This window comes from Dryobates pubescens, chromosome 19 (assembly GCF_014839835.1).
Source record: "Dryobates pubescens isolate bDryPub1 chromosome 19, bDryPub1.pri, whole genome shotgun sequence".
In the NCBI taxonomy this organism is placed as follows: Eukaryota; Metazoa; Chordata; class Aves; order Piciformes; family Picidae; genus Dryobates; species Dryobates pubescens.
This window is the reverse complement of record NC_071630.1, coordinates 16,813,681-16,833,422: the sequence shown is the minus strand read 5'-3', so window position 1 is coordinate 16,833,422 and position 19,742 is coordinate 16,813,681. Positions and strand designations below refer to the sequence as shown.

Below are 19,742 nucleotides of genomic sequence, written 5' to 3'. Positions count from 1 at the left end.
ACCAATAAGAGACCAAAAAGGATGATGGTAGCCTTCTGCTGCATTCCAGTGTAAACAGCCCTTATACATAAGGCTTTACAATACACAGCTGAGGTAAAATACAACACACAGATGAGGTGAAAGCCAATGCATCTTCAGAGCAGGCTCAGCAAGTAGCACCTAGACCTTTTGTTCCTATATGCCCTCCAATTTCCACTCCAGTCTCCCCAGGCTTATCTTTAGTTATGCAACCATACTACAGACTTCCACATGTATAAACTCTTAAATTAAATGAAGACTGTAAGACCACCAAATGCAGGATGCATGTGCATCTCTAACAGTCAATGTGTGTGTAGGCAACCTGAAGATTTGTGCACATCCAGGGATATCTGAAAGTTATATACTTTGTAGAAAAAGTCATTGCAAGCTTCCATGCAAGGAATAAAGTAAGTGTTAAAATATGGAGCTGAAGTAAGGCCAGACTGTATTTCCCCTCCTGTAATAAATCAGCACTATATGTATATATTAAACTCAATCCCTTGACGTGTCCAGTTTCAGTGATAAAAACTTAGTGAGCGGAGCAAAAATTATTGGATAGAAATCAATATACTTGCTTGTTGTCCTTGATTGGCAATAATGTGACATTTTCTCCTTGACTGTAAGAGGCACTTTTGTGATTTGAGAACATAAAGAAATTCTCTACTTGGCAGATTTATCTCGTAGGAATACGCTAATGTCCTTTGACCCGCCTAAGAATAAATACGACCTACCAAATTGTCATTTTTATGGGTATTTACAACTGAGGCACTTTGTAAACCTAAGAACTAATATTTCCCAAAGGAAATCTGTGCTCTAGAATCTTGATAAATTATTGAAACATACAAGCTACTACCACCCCTACAAATTTTCTCTTCTATTTCTCCTATTTTTAGTTACGCAGGAGTTGTCAAAGCAAATTGGACCACTGATCTATTTCTCTGGGTACGTTGCTGTAGCCACAGCTAGTGCTTCAGAGGAATCCTGTAATATTTTGGGCTACTTGATCAAGGCTGTGCCCAAAAAAAAAAAAAAAAAAAAGTCCTGAAACATGAAAGTTTTCAGTGCCTGACAGAAATATAAGTCATGGTCTAGTCATGAGGTCTGTGGAGACAGGTTGGACTCGATGATCCTCGAGGTCTCTTCCAACCTTGGTGATACTGTGATACTGATACTATAAGATACTTATACTATAAGATCTCAAATTACTGTTAGAAAAATATTACAAACCATAATTTCCTCAGCCCAAATGCCACCAACTGCATTTGCTCTCATGAATACATAGAATACATAGAATAAACCAGGTTGGAAGATCACCGCGTCCAACCCATCAATCAATCAAACACCACCCAAACAGCTAACCCATGGCACCAAGCACCCCATCAAGTCTCCTCCTGAAAACCTCCAGTGATGGCAACTCCACCACCTCCCCAGGCAGCCCATTCCAATGTGCAATCACTCTTTCTGTATAGAACTTTTTCCTAACAGCTAGCCTGAACCTTCCCTTGGCGCAGCCTGAGACTGTGTCCTCTGGTTCTGGTACTGGCTGCCTGGGAGAAGAGACCAACATCCGTCTGTCTACAACCTCCCTTCAGGTAGTTGTAGGAATGCTTCAGCTGATACTTTAAATAGTGTAAGGAGAAAAATAAGCCATCTTGGTTCACCTAAACTCCAGTGCTTACCACCTCAGGGGTGTGCTGCACATACTCTGTAATTTAGTAAGTTGTTACTGACCAACTACATCCCTAGTTTCTTAACTCTGCAGGCCAGGTGACCCAAGAAGCCTTCACTTGATTGCAGTATCTCAGCTCCATCTCATCTACTCTCCCACTTGCCACATAAATGTCTTTCATTATCTTTATGCTGTCTCTGCCCACAAAGGTTTTCAGAAAATACAAACTACCTGCAGTGGAGAGAGGAAGACCTCTGTGCCCTTCATGATCTTCCTCTGAAAGATAACAATACATGAATATACCTCTGTAGCTTGGTGTTAAGCAAAGAGAAGATTTTGACATGCAAGTGATTATTAATATTATCAACCATAACAGAATGGTTGAAAGTTATTTCCTTTTATCCTTATTATCCAGCTAATAGGTAACAAAAAGTCAGCACTATTCAGGACTCAGTATCTCAGACTTGCAGTATTTTTCCAGAAGCAGCTTATTGTTTCTCCTCTTGGTTATATCCCTGTACAACAGTACAGATCCTCTCAAAGACTTCAAACACATTGGATTTTGACTAAAGCATCGTGACGTGGCACTCGTCTCTACTTTCACTCCATTTCTAAGGGCAGCTGCTTTTCTGTTTTTTTTTTTCTGTGCGCATCTGTGGACAAAAAAACCTCTTTTCTCTCGCACAAGAATGTATTCATTAAGTCAGTTTTTGCCTTCAGCTTATTCTTAGTCTTCTGCATACTATAATCTATGTATATGCACAAGAAAGGCTTGAGAGGCAAACTGAAAAAGCAGGAAGATGGAATAAACAATGAGGCAGGAACTGTGGGAAACTTGAGCATCTTTTCTTGCCCTTACTGTGCTGCCATCCTTTTCATCTGTGTTTACCGCCGAATTCAGGATTCCTCCTACTTTTGTATAAAACATTATTTCAATGTCCTCTTATTGTTGTTCACTAAGTAATAGAAAATTCCTAAGTACCCACTGAATCATCAACTCTTACCCATTACACTGGATATTCCATCTCCCTTTGCACAGGTAGTAGGACAGAAGTAGAAGCTGCAGTTTAATACATGAAGCACCAAAAAACTCAGTGATCTACACAACCAAACAGTATCTCCATCCCATTCATTACAAGAAGAGTGATGTCTCTTGGAAAAAGACATGATGGAACTGTTTGCTAACACTGAATTTACTTTTTGAAGCAATGAAAATTTGACAAGAGGGAAGTTAAACATAGACAGAGAGTAGTAGTTTCTCCCCAAATCAGCAAAATCCCCTTCTGACATCTTATCTGTCAATAAGATCAACATTTTTAATCAAGGTAATTACCCTCACATCTTTTCCTATCCTTAAGTGTGTAAGAAGAAACACCTTAGACTCTTCTTACCTTTACTACTTCTAAGCTTCAAACTATAAACAAAGAAACAGACTACCTTGTGAATTGCAACCCTTTTGTCACTTGTCACATCTGAAAGGCTTTCCTCTTCGTGCATTTCGAGATTGGGGTGAAAAGGCATTTATTACTCTAAACCTTTTGCTAGAAATCCTCTGGCCTTGCTTTCACTTCAGCTGCTGCCTCTGCTTCCTCTACTTGCTGCAGACCTAAAGAGGCTGACAGGAAGGAGCAATGTTTCTGTCTGTGTGCAAAGCACAGGTTAGAAAGGGAGTCATCTACGAAGGTGTCAAAGGCCTGAGATTGCACATAGGCAAATAGTAACTTTACCAGCTGGAGAATAATCCAGGACAAGTATTTAATAGGTCTGTCTGGACCCGAGTGAGTGAGTGTCAAAGTCTTTTTGACAGATGATGTCAGGAATATGAATGCAGTCAGGAAACTGCAACGTTTTCAATCCTGACCAAGTGCAGAATTATCAATAGAAGATTCCTAACTAGTTACCATATGAGAACAACGGGATTGAAGTTATTAGCCCTAACACAGGTCTTTAGCAGACATCCTAAGGGGAACAGGCTTTTTAACCCCTAAAACAAGTGTTCAAAGGATCAAATAATCCTTGTCACTGCAAGTTGAACAATAGTTAAGAGGAGAAGGGGAAGGAAGGGCAGGGAAACAGTGAGAAGTTCCATAATACCTGAACATGAACAATTTATTGCAAGCCCCAGTACAAGCACTGGTTCTTACAAAAGCAAGGAGCTAATTGGGCAGGTATCCCTGACAGTTCTAAGGCAGGCATACAGCTCTGTCTCTGGAGGATTTTGGGCTCTGATGGCATTCTGCAGCTGAGACTGTAGAGTGGCGGGTCAGTTCTAGCATACATCATAGCATGTTAGCCCACAAAAATAATATCTGAGCCCAATTCTCCACCCTTTCTGAACAATTTATTATTTAGGTCACATACAAGACAAAATTTAGGTCACATGCAAGACAAAAAAGCCACAGACAGTTCTGTTCCTAAGCACAACTTCTGAATTCCTCAGCATAGCAAACACTGACTGGATGTAAGGGCAAAGATGCATGAAGCAAATGAAGTTTTTGCAATGCAAACCTTTAATAGTTTCTGTTTGAAGATACATACATCTAAATCTGTTCTTAAACTAAGGAGCTGTGAATTTTGCTACAGATATCATCCCTTATTACCATAATTATCCTGCAGAACTTCATCTTTCATTTAGGAAAAAATGTCTCCCTAAGCACACATAGCAGCAGAGATGATCTTGGAAACATAACCTCAGTGTGAACTCACAGTCTTAACTGAAGAGGCTGCAAACAACCTGAAATTACAGCAAACATCCCCACACAATTCTCTCTCGAGAACAACACAACATATCAATTTGTCATGGACTTCCAGATTTTGCTAAAGCCAAATATTTTGGTTTCTTTCACCCTTCCTGCTATGCCATGACCTACCTGCAACTCCTTTATATGTCTCTCCTTTATATGTAACTCCTTTATATGTCTCTTCCCCAGTGAGGAGTTTGTTGGAATAGGTGCAGGAAACAACAAGTGGACTCCAGCTTGTAACCACATTGTATGCAGAATCAAAATAATGAAATGAAAGAACAGCTTAGCAATGGGATCAGCTGCCTGAATGACACAGCAAATAAACCATTGGAAAATGATCCATGAATCTTACAAGCTTACATATTTTCAGCACCAAAGTAGGTAAAGCAATAATCTGTCTTATTAGGTCCAGATATAAATATTTAAGTTTTATGCATGGAATGAAGGTTTATTAATATTAAGATATTGATTTTGACCACAAAGTCTACCATTACCAGAGTTTAATTTATCTATAATTGCACTAAAGAGACTCCCATTTGATTAGGTACCTTTCCTGTACTAAAGGTGATACTGAACCTTGCTACACAAATGGGCATTTATGTTCTCTATACTGGTTCATAAGTTAACAGCAAGAACCACACAGGAAGTTCAGGTGGGCACATCAGGGAACTGAGCTGTGGGCAATTCTGTTTATTTTCATAATCTATTTCTAATTTTTTCTGCTCAGCACAGAACAGACACAGATACTGCAACTAAGCAAGAGCAAAACCTGAGAGAAAGAAGAGATTCAACAAGAAAGGGAGGCCACTATCTGACATTTTAAAAGGGCAAATCGAAAGCAATCAACACCCAACCAAATGCTCAATGTAGGATGAGGTGATAGCTTAGGATATACTTAGGATACTGTAATGAGGCTAACAAGTGCTGTGTGTTTTAATGTAAATTAACACAAGATAATCTCTTCACATATTTAAGTGATGCACTTCAAATTAATTAATACATATTTAATAGAAGTCTTCTTGAGCAGCTGTTATTTACTTCTGGAGTTTCTACACATTAGCACTGCCTGCTTTGTTCTGCTCTGAAGTTGTTCACGCTCCAAAGTACTTTAACAACTTGGGCTGTATAAAAATTGAACACTCTTCCCAAAAGAGACAGCCTTTCTGATAACTTCATATTTTTACATTAAATATTCAAACACTTTCTGAACAAAAGGTCAAATTCTATTTACAGCATCTGTGTGAAACAGGCAAGCAGATGCTTAATGCTGCTAGACAAATACTTTTGGCACAAAGAATGATAAAGTGTTGGTGATCAGTCACATTTCTAGGCTTTAAAATCAGCTTTCCTTTACTTCTGTTCCCTAAATTCTGCACTTACCCTTCATATGTAACAATACAGATCCAAATTATGTCCTAGTCCTTCCATAAGTGTCACACAATGGTGTGTTAAAAGAACTTCTGACAATGTTAAGTGCTGTCTACAGTATTCATTGCATATTATGAATATTACACCAACTCATTAGGGTTTCTGTCTTACAAAGACTACTGTGTATGACCTTACTTTGACCACATCTTGCATACAGCACTGAAGAAGTTCTCATTACCCCTTCTATTCAGGTGAAACCCCATTTGAGTCTCAGTCACTTCTGAGTTTTTAGGTAACACATTCACAGGGATGGATGTGACTTCTGGCAACTGTAATCAGGGTTTTTTAAAACATAGTTATGAAGTTATGATCCCTGAAAAACCCTTATCAGTGTATGTGTTGTAGTTTCCAGGTGATTACTTGAAGATGTTTACTCTTCTAGCTACTGCTTATTGCTTACATGTCAACTTCTCTCACAGGTTTAGTGAACATAACTTTCAAATTTGGTAACAATAATATTAGAAAACACCTACTGGGACAATCACCATTAAATATTCTGTGCAGTGATGTATAGAAATACATGCAACTTGTGAAAGACCTGAAGACAGTCCTAAATACACAAGCGAAAATACATATTCATTTAAGCACACTGAATTGTGTTTTTCACAAGGAGGAGGACATAAATCTGAACTTAGTACTCAGGCTAAGAACTTAAAAGACTAAAGCAGATCAATGCTTTACATGGTAAATATGCTGTGGATGAATAAGTGTGTGGATGACAGATTTAGAAAGTCTCTCCATGATCCTCATTAATTTCTGCACTGTCTATAACCAACCACTTGGAGTTAGAGCTGCAGATCCAAGGAAGGAGGAAGATTACCTGTATTTTATTCCTCTCCCTGTTCCTGCTCCAAGTGTGGCTTTACAAGATTGGGCCAACTTTCAGCTAGAATCAGTTTACTAATAATGTCTATGAGGCCACATAAATGCTCCTGCAGGCACAAGAGAAATGGTGGAGAGAAGTGGTTGGGACAGAACTGTTAATTTTGATGGAAGTCCAAACACCTGACAGTTTAAAACACCTGTGCAAATTTGGACTTTGAAAAAAATAGTCCTGGCCACAATAATCAAGCACCTGAAAGGATTTTTATGCATTGAGATTTTGTCAGCACATTTAGGAGGAAAAGGGAGAGAAGTAGAAGAATATCATGGTTGTCACAGGGTCTAAAGAAGCTCTCTGCCAGGAGGTCAGCACACCAAAACCATTTCACTGCTTTTCATGTGGGAGACAGCCTAGGCCAGAAAAAAGAAACACAGGGAGACTTCACCTCATGCTGTGATGTTCCTGAATCACCATTATGTTAATGAAATGAACTTTCTTGAAAATGTTTATTTTTTTTTCTGCCTTTGGAAGGAGAATGTATCTTTTGTTCTGAGAAGCATGGGCACGCCGCCAGCTAAGACAAAAAAATGTGTTCATAGACTTACTTTGATATCTACAATGACTTTCATTAGCATCAGTAGAAGCATCATGCATAGATGTCAAGGACAGAGAGATCCCAGAGGACAAACTTAGCATCCAGTCCCACAGAATGAAAACATAAGCCTACATCTTCCTCAGCCATGACATAATAGGTATTGCTTGGGTTATTTGAATCTTGCTTAGAGCCAAAAGATCAAATTCAAAGGGAATCTCTTACAACATATCCAGTGAGACTGTCATATTTTTCCTTTACATTTTACAGTAAAAATTACAATCTGTGTTTACCTGGCAGCTTTGGTGGAAAGGCTTCTATCATAATTACACCTTGTGCAGACTAATACTAGTCTGGAGAGGTACAAAGCTATAGGAGCTTGCTGAAAAATAACAATAAACCTCTATTAAAATTTCCAATTTTTGCAAAAACATTTTGACTAAATTCTGACTTCAGTTAAAATGCAATTATTTACATTTATTCTCTAATAAGAACTGTAAGTAAAGCAATTTCCCAATTATCTTACATTTTTGTATGGTGTATACAATTACTACATTTTTGTAATAAATGCACAATTCTAATGAAAAAATAACGATCTTGAACTTTAATAGAGCCTTTCATTTGAGAAGATGAAAATGCTGTATATTCATTTGTTTATTATGTCTTACAGCCCCTGTGTGATGTAGGCACTATTATCATCATTTTACAGATGGGAAAACTGAAAGGCTAATTAACTTGTCCAATTTACAATACTCCTAGCTGTAAACTTAGGGCATTCAATATTGTACTCATAGGCAAAACAAAACTCAGCTCACCTGTGATGAATATTTACTACAAATTCTTAAACTCCATAAGCATTTTACTTATAGGGGAGAATATATTACACAAGCCTTCTGAGAGCTGGTTTTGCATTGATGATGGCTTTGAGTGCCACAGAAATGCGCTGCCTAGAAACAAACATCAGAGCACCAGTTTATTGTAAAGTGTCACCATCCTTCCCAGCTAGTTATGATGTGCATTTTCATTTAATGTTATTAGCCATTCAGGCACATTTTTGCTTTATTCTGTATGATACATCATACTGCACTTACACACAAAAATCCACTGTTTGCTGACAAACTCATTCTCTCAGTTTACTTATGTGTTCCATAAATCTCCTTACTCGGTCAGGATCAACACCATTTGCCCAATACCCTTCCTTCTTGAAATACGAACCAATTATTAGAGCGTTTGCATCCATGTAATTCCTCACATTCTCTAGAGTCACTCCAGACCCAATCAGCACGGGAATCTTCACAGCATGTTTAACCTCTGAAGAGAAGAAATCCAAGATTAGGGTTAAGTCTCATCTTTGAAACTTTATCAAGACTCTAATTTGCATCATTTTCAACAATAACGGTGATTATCGAGAAACTCATCATCACAGTAATTCTTACTTCCACTACAGAATGAAAAAACTCCACTAAAGGTGAAAGAACACCTTTAGCTCTGAACAGCTGTTAAAGAAAATCTCTCTTTTATTTCACTTTGCATTCTATTGTTGTATGAAATGGTGCGGAAGAATATTCCTGGTCGCATATCAGAGGATCATTTCAGCACTGTGGAAGAAATTAAACTTGGGTCTTGGTAGCATACCTTTCAGTAAACAATTTTTTCTTAACATCCAATCTAAACCTCCCCTGGTACCACTTGAAACCACTTCTTGTCCTATAGTCACTAGTTACTTGGGAGAAGAGACCAACTCCTACCTCACAACCTCCTTTCAGGTAGTTGTAGAACAATAAGGTCTCTCCGCATCCTTCTCTTCTCCAGTCTAAACAATCCCAGTTCCCTCAGCTGCTCCTCACAAGACTTGAGCTCTAGACCTCTCATCAGTCTTGTGCCCTTCTTTGCACACACTTCAGCACCTCAATGTCCTTTTTGTAGTGAGTGGGCCAAAACTGAATACAGTACTCAAGGTGTATCCTCACCAGTACTCAGTACAGGGGCATGATCACTTCCTTACTCCTGCTGGCCACACTATTCCTGATACAGGCCAGGATGCTGTTGGCCTTCTTGGCCACTGGAGCACACTGCTGGCTCATGTTCAGGTGTCTGTCAACCAGCATCCTCAGGTCTTTTTCTGCCAGGCAGCTTTCCAGCCACTCTGCTCAGGCCTGTAGCATTGCATGGGGTTGTTGTGATCCAAGTGCAGGACCAGGTACTTGGCCTTGTTAAACTTCATAAAGTTTACCTTCCTTGGCCCATGGATCCAGCCTGACCACATCCCTCTGCATCCCTTAATTACCTCTCTCTTTTCCTGGTTCCAAAAGGAAAAACAGACAAATTATCTAAACAAGTCTCAAAATATGACATATCCACTTTATCTCCCATGTACAGGGGTAGATTTCAGTCTGTGGTTCAGGTAATCACATCCACTATGAACTACATTCATTCTGACAGAGCTGACTGTGCAGAAACTGACCTATGGCTCAGTTACTGTAGTTCATATTTTTCAGAATAAAATGAAGGGCATGGCTTCTTTGACCCTGGAAAGGCTACCCACAGATTATTTAAAAGAGAAAAGAAAAGAAAAAAGGAGTTATGAATGTATTACTGCAGAACTTGGGTCTGAAAAGAAAAACCCAGAAAACTTAAAAAAATCCAGTGAGCATCTTCCTCTTTCTTTTCCTTTCAAACTGACCATCCTAACAGTCACCCATAGGCCTGGATGCTTCATCCCTTACTTAAGACAAATGTTGTGAGGCATTATTTCTGACCTTTAAAAACATACAAATGGCTTTAGTTGGCAATAAGCAGATTGAAGATGGTTAGAACCTAACATATAAAAGCCTGCTTCAAAACTCTTTAAATGAAGTTCATCAGAAGCCTAACTTATTCATTATGCTTCAAGGAAGACAAATTATTTATTGCCTTCCTACTTCACCAAAGAAAGAGGATCAATTAAAATGCTCTTGAATCTCTTTTTTTGGTCACATATCCTACCATTTTTTTTCCACCTAGGAACAATAACTCCTTCTTCCAAACATTCTAACACGAAAATAAAACCATTCCACACAGTCCTTATTGAAAATTTTAAGCGAGTAAGATTGATCATGCATGTATGATTAAAACTACAGTTAATCCTATGCATATTTTATATTCTTATAGTCATCCTGCTTACAGCAACAACATAACTCATTTGTAGTTATTTATAACATTATTACTGAAATGCTGTTCGAGAAAAATCGCTTTTGTTTATATAGTATCTACATGCTCTTAAGAAATACCATATCTGCTTTACATAGATACCAATGCATAATTAAGGTGCTAGACTGACCGCAGATTTGTGCAGCAGTCCTTCACTGTATTCCCAGAGGAGCTGCATTCGAAGTCAACATTTGTTTTTATGACAAGTGTGTAAGCCACATTAGCAGGTAGTTGTTTTATAATTATTCCACATCAGCAGGAAAAAACACAGAGCCAAATAACTAAACAAGAGGATGATCACACACGTGTAAGACAATGGCTTAGCCCTCTTTGCTAGCAAAGAGTAAGAACCAGTAAAACCTGAGGCTGCTAAAAAAAATCCTGAAGTAGCAAGGTATCCACTTCCTGCTGTGATCCATGCATGACACATGCAGTCCACACACATCTCCTGTTCTGGAGATTTATTCAGACTGACAATGTGAAGAAAGGCAATGGGAGTGCTGCAATGAGACTGGGTTATCTAATTAAGTATGCTGCAGACACTGCTTTTAAGTCATTTCCAGGAACATCAAGGTCTAAAGTTGATTAGTAGAAGGTGATTTATTATTGGCTGTGTTAACACCAATGCTAACTTTTAAGAGCAAATAAAGCAACATCAGTGAGATGTTGCTTTTGCATGGTAACGTTCATTCACTGTCAAGATGTCTCTAAACACAGAGCTTTGCTTTAAATCTCTTGGCTTTCTTCTCTCTCTCTTTTTTTAAACACAGGAAAGAAGACAATTTTGTGATGTTATGGTGACAAGATCCGAAAGTTTACACAACATGCACGTTTCTCCGTTTCAATAAACTGTAACTAGAGGGCACTATGCTCTTTCCTGTGACAGTACATCTGCAGACATGTCTTTAATAAAATCAAATGACATAGTGCTTGGTTGCAAAGCACAATGAAAGCATTTGAACTATGGCATGCACAAGTTACACGAAATAAAGGCCAAATGCTCCTAGCCTGAAAACAATGGCAAAGAGCAGCGTAAAAATAAGCACCACTGTGCCAATAACTTGCTCAACTACCCCTCAACAGCTTTCTCATATGCAGTAATCACTGTAGCGTACACACTATGTTTATGGTAATACTCCACTGTAACACAGTTTTTTAATTTGAAGGACTTTTTCTCTGTCATTAAATCCAGGGTTTACAAAAAGTACTAATCAGAGACTCACATCTCCCATTTATCTCTGAGGGTAATGCAAAGGCAGCATTAGGTCTGTTTTGACCTAAATGTACCAAAAGGGAAGAGGGTGAATCAGTCTTGATGTCCCTTTTATGAACAGTAACTAAGGAGGTGACAGTCACAGCCAGCTGTTTGGTTTTATGATGTACCCCATTCTCCACCAGTTACTCAGCTGAGGCCATTTGCTTTGTTCACACAATAACTAAGCAATCATTATAGAAAGCTCTGGACACTTAATATGGTCACTTAAAATACAGCCTGGATACAAAGCAGGTATTTCAGCAGTTATAGCCAAAGTGAAAATCTGATAGATTCACTCTCAACCCAAAGAATGTTTCACATTGCAGCAAACTGGAACAAACTTCTATAACCTCTTAAATGAAAACATGGTTTATTAAATAAATTAATTGTAAATTTAAATGGTCAGCTTTCATTCCTGCTTCTTAGTAACCTGAAGTCTGATTGTTTAGACCTTGTACTCTGTTGACCACTGATGCCCTGGCATGCCCAGGGAGCCCTGGAGCAAAGCCTGACAGCCTACATGAGGAATAATGCTGAGGGCTGCCTACAAGAAGGCAATGACACAAACTATGAACAAACCCCTGCTGAACACAATTCTCTGGCTTGTCAGGGAAACACTCATTTTCCACACTCCATCACAAATCAGTCAATTCAACACAAAGACACAAAGGCAAAACCACTCTATATTACTGCACAACAAAGCTAAAAAACAGACATGACAAAAATCTCATCTGTCTCTTGGTTCTGCTTTCAAGAGATGCTTTGCAGTGTGATGAAAGGTGCCCAATTGTGTGTATCATCATAATACAGCACTTCCAGGGCTGCATAAATTCGTGAAATGCAAAATTTCACTCCCATCAACACCAACTTTGTAGACTGTAGATCTGATTCCTTTAAGAATCTGCTGACATAGATATGCCTAATTTGTCATTTCCTCATACCCTGGAATACTGATTTTTAAGTTTTTCTCTCAACTGTTGTATGCCAACATCTCATGAGAGCCTGCAAACATTCAAAATGCTGCACCCTAAGTAAAACAAATCCCTTATCTGCATGCTCTTGCTTTCATAGCACAAATCCAAACACAAAATTAATGTGTGTACTTCATTACAGCTGCCAACTCTGATTCATTTTGTTCTTTGGGCACGGAAAGAGAACAAGACAGAGACTGACATGTTTGTTCACATGAAAGAAAAGCAGAAGCCAAGGTGCTGTCTCGTTGAAGTCCTGTGATGAACCAACAATGGGCCTAGAGGTCAGGTTTTGGTCTCTGATTCAGGACAACAGTGGAGGTTGCATGTGCATACATAGAAGAAGAATTTAACTTAGGAATTTGCCCTAAGACTTATCAAATCCTTTAAAAAAATACTTCATCTGCATTAAGAGCGATGGGGACATTAACTGCAGGCAGGGATAGAGCTCTACATTAATGAAACTTTGCAGCCTCTAACATTTGCCTAGCTTTCAGAGTCACCTGTTCCATGTATTATTTCTAGTTTACTATACCAAAAGACCCAACTAGTTCAACAGCTTGGTGTTCACACCAAGCCATCATTTTTGGTTTAATGCTGGTGATTGAAGCATAATCCTCTATAGCCTACAATTTAGCAACATGTTTCATATGCATGAAATAACACATTTTGACAAGTTCAGCATTAGCTTTTAGAGTGGTTAAGCACATATGATATAGATAAAACCCCGAAAATACCAAATTATTTCATGTTACTTCAAAATATTTGAGGTTTTGAGTATCAGTGGCAATTAAGTATGTTTTCCATCTTGGTCAGATAGCATATGTTGAATACAATGCACCCTGCACTGGAATTTCACAACATGCTAGATTAAAGCACATGAACAAAAGTAAAACCTAAAGAAACACGCCTTCTGGTTTATGTAGTGAAACCCTCCAATTCAAGCCATTAATCTAAATTAAAACTTAAAAAAACTTAAAATACCCCATGATAGAACTTTAACTTTTGCATGGGAGCAATCCAGTTCCATGAAGAGAGCCCAAACTTATGCTAATATAAAACCAGGAAGAATCATGGAATCGTTTTGGTTGGGAAAGACCTCTATGATCATCGAGTCCAACATCAACAATCATATTACACCTTTGCAAAGGTCAGAACTCACAGGTCAAATGCTTCTCCCTTGATAAAAAGTCCATGCCATTTCAAATTTAGCTTGATGCAGTATCTTTCTATTTATTGATGAACTTGTATTCTGTCTGAAAATCTTCTAAGCAGTACTTCCCCTGGTATTACTATTTGGAATATTGCCTTATCAAAACGCTGCTTTTCTTGCAGGGCTCACATTTTCATTGTGAAAGATAAAAATGCTTAATTCTTCATAGCAATCTTTTAAACATAATTTTACATACACTTTTTTTCATTTAAGCCTCACAATCATTCAGTGATATAAGTCTTGTCCCTCCGAATTGTTTAGAAACATACAACAGAGTAGCTGAATAGAAGCTCAATCAAATTAGTTCTGCTGTATCAAATCAAACCTTACAGTGAGAGTTTCTCTTCTTTCCTCTTTGTTCCTTAAGGAACATACAGTGGACATACGGCTTGCTTTCTACATTAATCCAGAAGCCAATTCACTGCCTGTTGTCCGACCTTCATATGACAGCTCTCACCTTTCAGCTCCTGAGGATCTGTGGGCAATCCGGTAGCCGTGCCAGTCAGTACAACCCCAGCAGCCAGGAAGAGCTCGGCAGCTGCAGCAGTCTCGGCCACGCTGACATCTGCCGTCAGAGCGTGAGCACTGTAAACAGCAGGAACGGACCCGGTGGTTACTGTCAGCACACACATTTGTTATCCATCTTGTTGAATGTTTAGACTGTATTTCTTCATCTTCCCTGCTGTCAGAACAACCAAATGCAGGCTATGTGGGAGAGACTAAGTGTCCCGTTTTACACCAGGAAACAATATTGCAATACAAAGAAGAGGGAAAAAACCCAACCTTTTTCCACCAAGGAATTATAATTGATCTGTCTATTGCTCTGGGTCTCCTGTCTCTAAAGTGATTGCTAAGTGTGAACTACTAAGTGTCAATTGAGACAGCTGCTTACATGTCGAGCACCTGTATTTCAGAAATGTTGAGCACACACAGCTCTCTGCCTTCAAGTGGGAGTTGTGGATGAGCAGTCATTCATAAATCAGATTCTGTTGCCTAGCACAGAATTAACACCCTCCACTTCACAAAGTCCAAGGAACAGAAAGTATAGTTATTACATATAATCACAGGAATCATCTTGCACCACAGTTACAAACATCAGTTACCAACAACCTAGCTTTTCAACAGCAGTCTTTGGTACATGGGTACTGCACTTTGTCTAAAACCTATAGCAAGAGCAGCTTATAATTTAAATGGTTCTAAACTTCGAAAGAATTCCAGCCATTGCTGGTTCAACACCTAACTTTGTGCATTCTGTATTTCCATTTAAGTACAAAACAATGGCTACAGCCAATGTTGCATAGATGAGTTGTGATGGAGCCAACGTCTTCCCTGGATGATGGACAATGCCTCGGGGAAGCCATGCTCTGGCCATGTTCAGAAGCAGCATGTGTCTACAGGGATGCTACTCATGGCATCAGTGGATGAAAAGGAAGCACACAACCTCCTGTTCTGCAGCTAAATACCTACTACATACAATGAGGTTGAAACAGAGCCTAAGAGTAGTAGGCACCCTAAAAATAGCACAGGGGGTGTAGCCATAAGACAAGTGCGGTACAAAGATAATTTCTCCCTGTTTAAAAGAACAGGAGGCTAGCAGCTCTCAGTGGCAGACATATTTTTCTGCATTAAAAATAAAAATCAAAACCCATCCATAAATCTTTTAGCATTTCCTCTCAGCTTCAGAATCTGCTGAAACCAAAACCTCTTTTCCTTTCTTAAAAGGCAAACCCTTTGAACAACCGGAATGATAATGCAAATATCAATTCATCGGTTGTCAAGACAAAGAAAAATGAATCACATGATGCAATCAATTTTTTTTAAAAGTAAAATGTCCAATGCAATGTATTTTTATTTATAGATATACACATGCCTGTATATGTAAAAAGAAATCATTAGAAAGAAACCACCCTGAAAGGACCTTAAAAGCTTAATTTGACCACACTGCATATTGTTTCCTTTCTATTTTGAACTGTATTACCTGTTTATTAGGCATTTAAGATCTTCCAGACTTGGTTATTCTTATGATTACCCACATACTACACACAAACATTTTGATTAGGTTATTTTGCATGTATAATACATAACACTTGAGCAGTTCTTCTGAGGAAAAAAGTCCCAGAGAGTGACATCTGAATAGCTGAAAGTACCATGTGACGGTTATGATAAAGTATGAGCAGAAACGAAACTGGATTCATCTGTCACAAGTTCCTTCTGTTTGATAATCACAGAACATAATCCATAAAGAGACAGCACTGATTTAAGTAGAAGAAACCAGTGTTATTGGCAGGAAGGAGAAAAAAGAGAATAGCTTTTTAAAATGCCAAAATATTGTGATTTGGATGCTTTTATATGACAACTTCTTGCATAAATAAAACTAGCCTCAAAGTGCCTGGCCTTCAGAAACAAAATGTCTTGAAACATAATAGGCATATACTCAAGTGCACAAAAATCTCACTTAATACAAGATGCAAAACATTTTTGCAGTCTTTCATAAATCCTGAAGGTTAAACAACTGCAAACTTCACAGATGCAGCAACCTACAGCTTGCAGGTGCAAATTTATTTTTCATCATATCGCCCTAATAGCACTGCAGGACCTTGCTGGAACAGTAACATTCTCCCTATGTCATTAACTTTCCTGACACTAAATAGGCATTAACAAAAAAATATATCATAAAAAGGAAAAAAAATTAAGATTGTTATTGCATTCAAATGTACATAAAATATTGCTTATATTTACCTATGCTTCTTTTTAATATCAGCAAAAACCTGAATGTTCTCTGCTCCAACTTGTCTTCTGTATCGTAGCAGGTCACCTGCACGAGCATTTATAATCCCTTCATCAGCAACGTGAGAAAACACGAACCCTTCAGCCCGGATAAAATCAAGACCTGAAAAAAATGAATAATTAACAATATCTTAATGAAAACTGAGGCCTGAAAACCAGAAATACTAAAGCCAGACAAAACTCCACCTTACTTCCCCCCCTTATTCGATCCCAACACGAGTTGCTCCACATGCTCTATAACTAACCAACCTTGCTTTCCCATGTATTTAAGTTTTCTGTTCTTTATTTTCACTCAAGAAAGAGTTCTCACCTTAGCACATTTCAAACATAAACATCTTTAAAATCCATTTACCAAATGACAAAGTGCTTATTTATTTTAAAATCCCAGGTTTGTTCTAAAAGCCCTGAAGTTGCAGAAACAGAAGCTTATGTCTGATAGAGAAGAGCCAGTATCGCTTAGCAACACAGACCCCAGCTAACAAGAACCATCACAGATGGATGCAAAATCAAATGCAAGCTGTCCTGTGCCTTGAGATTAGCATGGAATATTCTCAGGACCCAAAGACAAGAGTAGGCCACAAGTACAGTTACAGGTGCTAGCAGATACTGCATAATAAACAGTGCAAACAGCTAGATTGAGAGTTCTGCATCTAGGAACAAAAGCTATAGGGTCTATTTAAATCACCTCAGAGTTAAATAAGGAAAAATAGTTCTTTAATCATAGGCTGTTGGAGAGTACAGAGGTATGTTACATTTTCACAGCAACCATGTCTACCTCAGGGGTTATTCATTGAGCTTCATTCATTTATTAAAGGCATTGTTTATGTTTGTTGATGCTTGGTTTGTGTTCCTTTAACTTCGTTATTTAAGACTTTCTGCTAAACATTAGGATTGTACTTAGTTTAACAAGGCTGCACTCTTTCTGGGTTTTTGGGGGCTACGAAAAGACACATTTTAACCAAATGAAATAGGTGCAGGCACCAAATCATTACCCTTCTGTTTTATGAAGCCATTATCTGATTCTGCTAATGAATTCATTTTATGCTCATAAAACTGCAAGAGTGATACAACTGCTTACTTTCACATTTGGCAAGTTGAAAGGTAATAGCTGTTGAATAGTTAATAGGCAGTCCCATTTCTGACTCATATGGGAACCAAAAGAATATTGTAATCTTGCTGGAAAACAAACCCCAGAAATTTCCAATGAAATCTAATAAACAGAACTTCAAGACCATATCAAGGACATAGAATCAAGCTACAAGCTGCTGCAGATGCCACTCAAGGAACTAGAAATTGTCTTTTTTTAAAGAGTTAAGTGTTACTCCACTTTAATCCTACTTAAACAGCTCTACCTAAACAGCTGGGAAGGTCTACCAATTGTAGAGAAATGTTTTATTATTTTTTTTCTTTCCTTCTCATGACAAATTATGATTAAAAGAAAAAAATACACATCACACTGAACTCTTTTTTTTTGCTGGGTGAGAAAATATTGCAGGACTGAGCTGCTGGAGGAAATAGTGCTTTTACTTTATCCATCTGACATGCTGCAAATGTGCATAGCACTGCATTTTAACACTTTGAAAGAGTGAATTTGGTGCAACCACTGAAAAGCCTTTTCTCAGGTATATTCCTTCCTTCCATGATAAAATCAAAAGCAGCTGGGAGCTAGGATTTACTGCTTTCACAGGTGTAGGATCTGGCCTCTGCAAAGCAGCAGCTCCTGGTTACTGCTACTATCTGGACTTCGAGCAAATATCTTTGCCTTTACACAAAGGCAAGATGCTGAGGCAACTGTACTATTTTTTTTTTACTTTTTTACTTTACTTTACTGGTGGTATCTTGTTTTATATACACAGCAAATCCTGGCTTCCTAATTCAAAAGGAATCTCAAAGGCCGATGTTGGGGTAAACCAAAAACTCAGAGGAGTATCAGCTTTGTCTGCTAATGATGTTGGAGGCACACACTTTACATGTTGTTAAGACCCTTTACTAACTCAGGACTTCATCTTGTAGCAGTCCTGAATTGCAGGCCTGGAAGAAGTATCTCCAGCAGAGTTAGTCTAAACAAAGTCCTCAGCACTCACTGGCCTTCACCTGTGGGTGCTCTCAAGGCATGCACACCGCTGCTGCAGTCAGCTTAGCTGCCTCCTCACCACTGCACCATCAGTGTGGTGACAAATGAAAAGAAAACCAAAAAAGCAGTACACAGTTCTACCCAAATGGGCTGTAGAAAGTGAACTCCTGTGCAACATATCACTGCTGGTGGGTGATAGAAAGGAACAGTTACAGACAGAAAAGCTGTATTTATAAAAGGCATGGATATATCTGGGTACCTGAGGTATCTTCTAATACAAAGACCTAATCAGGTACCAACTGTCCCACTGATGAAGACTAATTTGGAAGTGACATTTCAGTTAACATCATCCTTAAAGCAAAAAAAATGCAGTTTCACAGTCAGATGAAGCAATAGCTGGACAAGATGAGGCTTGACAGGGCTTTGGGCAGCCTGATCTGATTGAGGATGTCCCTGCTCACTGCAGAGGGAGGTGGACTAGATGACCTTTGGAGGTCCCTTCCAACCCAGACCATTGTATGATTCTATCATTCTAGATGATTATTTTGAGCCTCTCACAACCAAACTATTCTATTCTAAATTTTTGAGATGAGAGAAGATAAACTTAAAAACAGCCCTCATTCATGATGGGTGTAACACAGGCTCACCCAGGTGTAGGGAAGCTGTGCTCTACAGAAAAGCCTATAGTCCTTGCCCCCAGGCATCCAGACTGAAGCTTGGAAAGTGACATGAGCATAACTTGCCTCTGGCCCTCTTGCTTAGGTTTTCTACCCTGTGTAGTCAAGGTACAGGAGGGAGAGTACCTGAAAAGAAGGAAGGTCATACAGTCTTTGGAGTGTGTCCTTAATCTGAACTACCAAGAAGGGCTGCTTTTCTGAGAGTAAGTATTTGAGATTAAGATGGCTTCCAGTCAACAGTATAAATAAAGAACTGTACTATTTCTTATTGTCTCCATGTTTTGTGGTCTATGGTTCTTTAG

General features: G+C 38.6%; 2 protein-coding genes across 3 annotated transcripts in view; both read right to left on the bottom strand.

Moving 5' to 3' along the window:
* LOC104307831 (protein C19orf12 homolog) overlaps positions 1 to 7,615 on the bottom strand; it is a 26,702-nt gene extending 19,087 nt beyond the window's left edge. Inside the window, exon 1 of the mRNA XM_054169929.1 lies at positions 7,568 to 7,615. The gene's annotated coding sequence lies outside the window, so the exon portion shown is untranslated. The remainder of the gene's footprint in view (positions 1 to 7,567) is intronic.
* Positions 7,580 to 19,742, bottom strand: part of LOC104307851 (uncharacterized protein F13E9.13, mitochondrial) — a 26,345-nt gene continuing 14,182 nt past the window's right edge. Inside the window, exons 5-9 of one of the 2 annotated variants that reach the window (XM_054169925.1) lie at positions 16,642 to 16,792; positions 14,360 to 14,487; positions 8,490 to 8,585; positions 8,090 to 8,221; positions 7,580 to 7,656 (exon numbers count right to left, since the gene is read on the bottom strand). In XM_054169925.1, the coding sequence (XP_054025900.1) occupies positions 8,106 to 8,221; positions 8,490 to 8,585; positions 14,360 to 14,487; positions 16,642 to 16,792 (491 nt within the window). In that variant the 3' untranslated portion in view covers positions 7,580 to 7,656; positions 8,090 to 8,105. Of the gene's footprint in view, positions 7,657 to 7,681; positions 8,222 to 8,489; positions 8,586 to 14,359; positions 14,488 to 16,641; positions 16,793 to 19,742 lie in introns of those variants that run through there. The other variant, XM_054169926.1, reaches the window with a different exon arrangement.